General features: G+C 33.6%; 3 protein-coding genes across 3 annotated transcripts in view; 2 read left to right on the top strand and 1 right to left on the bottom strand.

The window, feature by feature from the left end:
• Positions 1–342: 342 nt before the first annotated feature.
• Positions 343–4,950, top strand: LOC111444015. Its single transcript, XM_023081917.1, has 6 exons — positions 343–499; positions 1,209–1,358; positions 1,453–1,533; positions 2,249–2,374; positions 2,525–2,617; positions 4,696–4,950. The coding sequence occupies exons 1-6, from the start codon at positions 400–402 to the stop codon at positions 4,773–4,775; spliced, it is 630 nt and encodes a 209-aa protein (XP_022937685.1). The 5' UTR covers positions 343–399; the 3' UTR covers positions 4,776–4,950.
• A 28-nt stretch (positions 4,951–4,978) lies between these two features.
• LOC111444014 (probable ribose-5-phosphate isomerase 3, chloroplastic) lies at positions 4,979–6,147 on the bottom strand. Its single transcript, XM_023081916.1, has one exon. It carries the CDS (start codon positions 6,112–6,114, stop codon positions 5,248–5,250), a length of 867 nt encoding a protein of 288 aa, XP_022937684.1. The 5' UTR covers positions 6,115–6,147; the 3' UTR covers positions 4,979–5,247.
• Positions 6,148–7,486: 1,339 nt separating this feature from the next.
• LOC111444016 (PITH domain-containing protein At3g04780-like) overlaps positions 7,487–7,546 on the top strand; it is a 5,968-nt gene continuing 5,908 nt past the window's right edge. The window contains exon 1 of the mRNA XM_023081919.1: positions 7,487–7,523. The gene's annotated coding sequence lies outside the window, so the exon portion shown is untranslated. The remainder of the gene's footprint in view (positions 7,524–7,546) is intronic.

Raw genomic sequence — 7,546 nt, 5'->3', positions numbered from 1 at the left:
ATCTCAGCCCCTGAATTAAATGGGTTTTGATTGTATTATTCCCGTCCATTACTCTGACCGTTTAAACAAGATGACGATAAGATTTTATGTTACATTCTAGAAAACCGACCTAAAATCTTTGTCCAATTTATACTTTATATTATATAATATTATATATAAATAAGAGGAGAAGACAAAGAAGCTAAAACTAACTCATTTAAGGCATCAATGAATCTCCTTATAATATACATCCAGTATTTTTTTAATTAAAATTTTATAATTAAAAAATAAAATCATTTTCCACATTTTTTGAAATTTTCAAACTCTCCTCGTCCATCTCTCTCTATATATTACTTCAATCCACCATTTTCTATAACATCTCTCTCTCTCTCCTCCATCTTTCTCTCTCTAGAGGTAACCATGACAGCTTCTTCCCGCCGAGCGGTTGACTTTCTCATTGTTGTCCTCGTCCTCCTCCCCGTCGTTGTTGTAATGGCAGATGATCACCTTCCGTTTCTCGGTACTTCTCCTTTCTCTTAGCTTTTTTCTTCTCGACCAGAATTGTGTTTAGTAGCTATTGCTCGTTTCAAATAAATATTGAAAATTGAAAATTATATGAGAATTATCTATATATATATATATATATATAGTTTCACGGTTGACCTCGTCCTCCTCCCGATTGTTGTTATAATGGTAGATGGTCACGTTCCATTTCTTGGTATTTTTCCTTTCTCTACACCTTTTGCTTTTGACGAAAACTGTGTTTTGTAGCGATGGCTCGTTTAAAATAAATATAGAAAATTAAAAATTAAATATTATCTAAGAATTAAATATATATATATATATATATATATATATATATATATATATATATAAAATTGTTCTCATTTCATTTTAGTCTCTATATTTTTAAATATATAAATTTTATTTTTTTCGACTCTTCAAATTAATATTAAATTAATTTCTTAAAATTAATATTAAATTAAAATTAATTTTTAATGGGATGTAACTAAATTATATTAGTGAAGTAAAATGTCAGGTAAATAATATTATTTTTTTTTAAAATTAATTAATAGATATATTAATTTTAAATTTTATTGAAAGGAAGTTGAAATTTTATTAAATTTTTAAGTATATCGTTTTTTTTTTCTAATTTTTATAAATTTTAATTTGTGAATTTAAAAAACGAAAAAAAAGAAAAAATAACAAAATGTTTATTATATTTATAGATAAAATATGCGATGAAGTGAACTGCGGAAAGGGGAATTGCACAACGGACGACGTATATCCGTTCTTCAAATGCGAGTGCGATTCCGGCTGGAAGCGTACTCGCGACTCCGACGACGATCTCACTTTTCTTCCTTGCGTCATCCCTAACTGTAAGCTTCTCTCTCTCTCCGATTTCTCTGTTCGTCGAAAATGGCGATCGAAATCGAATCATCCAACTCTCTGTTTCTTCTCCTTGTTTTGAAGGTTCTCTCGACTATGGCTGCCAGTCGGCGCCGCCGCCGGTACCAGATAAGCCAGTTCCGAGAAACTCCTCCTTCTTCAATCGTAAGTCATTTTCCGGCCAAGTTTCCCCAAATCTTTATTCGTTGCTTTCCGTCGCAATTTCCGAAGAACAAAACCCTAATTTCAATATATATATATATTTATTTATTGGATAACTTTATAAGTCGAATTTAAAAAATAATTATTTTTGTTTATGATTCTATGTATTTATTTTTATTTTATTTTATTTCGATAATTAAAATTTTCAATTATTTAGTCTATTTTAACTTTTAAAATTAAATTTTTAACATATATATTGAAATTGATTTGAAATTTGTTATTTTATTTGATAACTATAATTTTAGTTTTTAATATTTGGATAATATTTCTTTTTTCTTTTGGTAATTGTTTTTAATATAAAATTCTAATTAAATTATTATTAATCCAATTTTTTTTTAATAATAAGGATTAAATTTTAAAAAATACTTAAAATATAATTAACGTTTGAATTATTTGTATACTTAATTCAATCTCTTAACCTGTCATTGCTAATATTAAATATTTTATTTTTAAATGTTTGGAGTTTTTAAATATACGAGACTGCCACCTTTCATATGCTTAGGTTGACTTGATTATGTAAATTATTTATATTGTTTTTAATATAATTAGCGTTTTAATTATTTGTTTTTAATAAAAAAAAAGAAATTAATTAAGTCTTCAAAAAATAATAATTATCCATATGATTATTTATTTATTTATTTATATAATTGTCTTGCAGCTTGCTATTGGGCCTATTGTGGAGAAGGCACGTGTGAGAAGAACAATACGTATGCACACACGTGTGAATGCAGATCTGGCTTCTACAATCTCCTCAACATTTCTGCCTTCCCTTGCTATAGTGATTGTAAGATTCACTATTTATCCATTTTTTTCAACTAAAAATATAATTTCAATTAAGTCGGGTAATATTTAGTCGTTAAATTTTTAAAATATTGTTTTCGAGTAATTTTGAGAAATTACGATCTAATTTTTGTTATTATTATATTATTTATAGGTACGATCGGGTCGGATTGTGCAAAACTTGGGATTAAAGTTGCTAATGTAAATTCAAGCGATAATGGAAGTGGGGGTTCTGGTACCGGACAAGGTACGATGTTCGATTATTTTTTTTTTTCGTTTTATATTTTGAAAATATTAAAAAAGATAGGTAGAATTTTAAAAATAGTTCTAGAATCACAATAAAATAAGCAAGGAAATTGTTAATAAATTATAATAATAAATAATAAAAGATATGAATTCCATTTAAATAAAAAAAAAATTGTTTTGAATTTTGATATTACATTATTATAATAAAAAACATATCAATTAAAAAAAAATCCACATTGTGATATTTTTAAATAATTTATTTATTCACCATTAATTAAAATATTCATCTTCCTCTGAATAATATATATATAAATAATAAATTTTTAAAAAATTATGGTTTATTGGGTCAAATTTTCAACCATGTGATTCTTGTTTTCTACAAATTTTTTTATTCATTGCTTATAATTAAAGTTTTGTCAATTTCTTGATTTATTATTTAATTAAGGTTAAAATTTGAGGGTTAATAAAATAATTAGTTTAATTTACATAATGACAATGATATGGTGATTAAAAGTCAAATTAATTTTTTAAAATTTTTACTTTTATTTAATTATTTTAAAAAATCATGATTTTATTTAGCATTCAAGATCTTGATTATTTGTAGTAAAATAAAATAAATAAATAAGTCATGCCTTGCGCATCATCTCGTTGAAAAAGTATGCAAATTATTTCCACGTATTATATAGTTATTTTCAAAGTTTGACATTATGACACGTGGCAACAAGTCCACCAACTTGCTTTATTAAAAACAATTAAAAAAGTTATTTTTCCATAAACCTACAAAGTCATTGAAAATGTTGCCTTATATATATATATATATATATATATATATACACACCTTTTTATAGAGATTTTAGATGTATTTTATATATAAAAAATAAAGTTTTTATTTATTTATTTTTATTTTTATTTTTTTAATTTCTTTGGTAAGATTACCAATACAATAGCATAGGTCTAACTTCAACTATTTTTGTGACACCCGTGTTGAGAAGAAGAAGAATACATGAACGAAACAATATCAAATCTAAATGAGAGTAATATTAAGGACATAAGAATTGATAGTTATTACTTATATCAACAAGGTATTATAACTTTCGATGACTAGATTATAAAAACTCTAAAGTTGGGAATGTTTGGTTTGGAGGTAGCGATCCTATGTTGGGTATAGAGATGTCCATAGGACAAGACAAGTAATTGGGTGGGTATGGGGAATATAATCTTGTCCCCAACCCAATTTATCTAATGGAAAAAAAAAATGTTCCCCATTCCTTATCTAAATGGAGAATCCCCTCCCTGTTTGGATTGAGTCCTTGTGGATAAAATAGACATCTCTAGTTGGGTGGCTGTGAGACGAGGAGAAAAACGAAACACCTTTGTAAGGGTATGAAAACATCTCCCTAACAGACCTTAAGGGGAAACCTTAAAGGGAAAACCCAAAGAGGACAATATCTACTAGCGGTGGGTCTGAGCCGTTACAACAAATGGAATCAGAGCTAAACATCGGGCGATGTGCCAGCTTGGAGGTTGTTCCTCGAAGGGGGGTAGACACGAGGCAAAATGCCAGAAGGGAGGTGGATTTGGTGGGGGTCCCACTAGAGAAAGGAATAAGTGCCAACAAGGACTCTGAGCCTTGAAGGGGAGTGGATTGTGAGATCCCACAATTGGGGAGGAGAACGAAACCCCCTTTATAAGGGTGTGGATACCTCTCCATGGGTTTTAAAAACCTTGAGGGGAAGCCCAAAGAGTACAATATCTACTAGCGGTGGGCTTAGGTCGTTACAATGACTTTCTAGAACTTTTTCTAATAAGTACATGAGTGAGTAAAAAACGTGCTAAAATAACACATACTGATCTATGAGGACAATCTTCACTCTTAAGATAAAACATCTTACAAAAATTCTATTGATCTTAGAAGGACTTCAAGATAAGCAAGTCACGAATAGTTTTCCCTCTTACAACTACTTAAAAACAAGTATATAATGTAATTATGTCACGAGAGATATAAAGATACACAAGAACGTCATATTTTTAAACCCTAAGATGTTATTAGTGCTCATTTTTCCTTCTTCCTTCCATCAGGAAACTCCCTTCTACCAGGAAAGTTTGGGTGGGTGGCTATGGCAATTTTATTTGGCATGACTATGGAGCTTTGGAACTAGCAGATCCTTGATTATATATATAAAATTGATATTCATTTATGTTGTTTACACTATGTTTTGGTTTCATATCGATTGTTATTATATGTTGTGTCTGAGTTTGGTACATTATCATATATATAATAAATAAATCATAGCTCTAGTCATTAGAGGCTGCTGATCACTGTTTTTGTACATATATTCATCTTACTATATTATTTCTACAATTTGCACAAGATATATCCCGTCCCAAATATTCATCTTGGTACAATTTACAAATATATCCCATCCCAGATTGAGCAGATCATCAGCAAAAATTTGCACAAGATTTCTTATAATACAGAGATGAAATCAAGCTGACTATCACCAAGAAATCATGAACAAAAATGGAAAAGTTTCGATTCAAAGCTCTAATATACGGATTAGAAGAAAGTAAAAGGAATCGAACGAACAGTTTTTAGCAGAACTCACCAATGGAAGGTAATGGAAACGGAAATCATTTGGTCTTGATGTCGATTCCATCTTTTCCGGCGATGATTACGGCGGTCGCCATGTCCAAGAAGAGCCCGTGCTCCACCACTCCTTCAAACGCTGAAATCTCTTTTCCGGCGGCTAATCCGTCTTTGATTGGAGTCTTGAAATATAAATCGACTATGTAATTTGAATTATCGGTGACGTATGGCTTCCCATCGGCGTCCAATCGGAGCTTGGCCTCGCAATCTTCGTCCTTGAATAGGTCTTGAAGCCTCACCAAATTGTATTTCCAGCAGAACTGAACGACTTCCACCGGCATCGCGAGACCGCTTCCGCCGAGGCCGTCAACTAATTTAGTATCATCGACGACGACGACGAATTTATCGGAAGCAGCCTCAACCATTTTCTCACGCAACAAAGCGCCGCCGCGGCCTTTAACGAGATTCAGATCTGGATCGACCTCATCAGCGCCATCGATAGCCAAATCGAGATGCGGATGATCATCAAGAACAGAGAGAGGAATTCCTAATGCCCTAGCTTGCTCCTCCGTCCGCTTGGAGGTAGGGATTCCAACAATGTCACTCAATTGATTACTCTTGAGAAGTTCGCCAATCTTAGCGACAACGAAAGCGGCGGTGGAGCCAGTGCCGAGGCCGAGAACCATTCCACTCTTGACATACTCAACAGCCTTGTCGGCAGCAAGCTTCTTGAGGTCGTCTTGAGTGAGAGTGGAGACGGAGCGGGCTTGAACGGAGAGAGGACGGCAGCGGTGGTGGTTATGAGCGGAAAGATTAAGAGGCTTTGGTGATCGGAGAAGAAGGTTGGCTATGGAGGAAACATGGCGGGAGGAAGAGAGAGAAGGAGGGGAGATGAGAGAGAGGGAAGCCATGGATGAGAAAGGGATAGGGTTTTGAGTTTCTAGTGGCTAATGTCTCTGCAATTTCTTCCTTTTATATGTAAAGGAAGAAGAAAGTGTGGCTTTTGAAATGGACATTTGGGGTTGGTAAAAGGATCATTGTGGTGTTGTTGGGGTTTTCATTCAATTTTGGTTGCCTTTTCTTTTTCATTCTTTATTGGATTTTGTTCCTTTTTTTTTTTAATACTAAAAAATTAAAACCTAAAAAACCCGTGTTACCGTAAAATAGATTACGAGAGATTTCATCGATGGTCTGTTAGTGGCAGAATTCTCTTCTTATTATTGACTCGAGCATAGTTGCATAGATTGGTTGGCAATAGATCGACGATTATTAGCTATCTCCTACTGACCACCATTACGTTTTTTTGGCAATAGGCGTGAAAAGTAGGTCTTGCATCTCTTAACGATCATAACTTCCGAGAGAAAAGGATTTTGTTTCAAATGCGATCGACGATTTTGTATTTCGTTAAGTGGGTCTTGTCTGTCTTAACCCGATCTATTAGTACTTGTTTTGTTGTGCCAGACCTTATGGATTGCAACAAGCTTCTACTTTGAGTTCGATGTTGGGATGGTACGTTTCATGATGTTGAAACATACCCTTTTGAATTCTTTAACAAGTTTTGATTGAGTTTTAAAAGAACTCACGTTTAGCTCGGAAACATCCAAATTAGATTTTGTGAGACCCCACATCGGTTGGAGAGGGGAATGAAACATTTCTTATAGAGGTGTGTAAACCTCTCCATAGTAAAAAGAGGACAATATCTACTAGCGGTAAGCTTCGGGTATTACAAATGGTATCAGAGCCCGATACCAAACAATCTAGTACACTAGGGCTCCAAGCCAGATACCAGGCAGTCGAGTACACTAGGGCTCCAAGGGAGGTGGATTGAAGGAAAGTTCGAAAGGGGACATTGAGCCTCCAAAGGGTAGATTGAGGGGAAGCTCGAAAGGGGACGTTGGGCCCTAAAAGGGTGGGTGCTAGCGAGTACACTAGAGCTCCAAGGGAGGTGGATTGAGGGAAAGTCCGAAAGGGGACGCTAGGCCTCCAAAGGATAGATTGAGAGGAAGCTCGAAAGGGGACGTTGGACCCCAAAAAGGTGGATTGAGGAGAAACCCGAAAGAGAAAATCTAAAGAAAACAATATCGCCGACAACATTTGGTGAATGAATACAAGATGAGTTGAGAGCATAAACGTTATGGATTATTGGTACATCTAGGGTCTAGAGGGGCAATTATGGAATAATATTTTTGAGCCCATGGGCCCACAAGCTGTAGAATATGAAATCGGGTTGTCGGGTCAAGGCCGATTCCTGCCGGACTCTTCTTCTTCCCCACGCTACCACTTTTGAAAGCATTGGAGTTTACTCAGAATTCATTCTCACTTTTTTTTTTTTTTTTTTTTTTT

This window comes from Cucurbita moschata, unplaced genomic scaffold (assembly GCF_002738365.1).
Source record: "Cucurbita moschata cultivar Rifu unplaced genomic scaffold, Cmos_1.0 Cmo_Scf00006, whole genome shotgun sequence".
Taxonomy (NCBI): domain Eukaryota; kingdom Viridiplantae; phylum Streptophyta; class Magnoliopsida; order Cucurbitales; family Cucurbitaceae; genus Cucurbita; species Cucurbita moschata.
This window is presented reverse-complemented; position numbering and strand designations above follow the sequence as displayed.

Bases quoted from the DNA above. Each gene is read 5' to 3' on its own strand.
- LOC111444015 (XM_023081917.1), top strand. From the start codon at position 400: ATGACAGCTTCTTCCCGCCGAGCGGTTGACTTTCTCATTGTTGTCCTC. The intron at 1,534-2,248 runs GTAAGTCATTTT...ATTGTCTTGCAG, and splicing joins AAACTCCTCCTTCTTCAATC to CTTGCTATTGGGCCTATTGT. The intron at 2,618-4,695 runs GTACGATGTTCG...TCCTTCCATCAG, and splicing joins GGGTTCTGGTACCGGACAAG to GAAACTCCCTTCTACCAGGA.
- LOC111444014 (XM_023081916.1), bottom strand. From the start codon at position 6,114: ATGGCTTCCCTCTCTCTCATCTCCCCTCCTTCTCTCTCTTCCTCCCGC.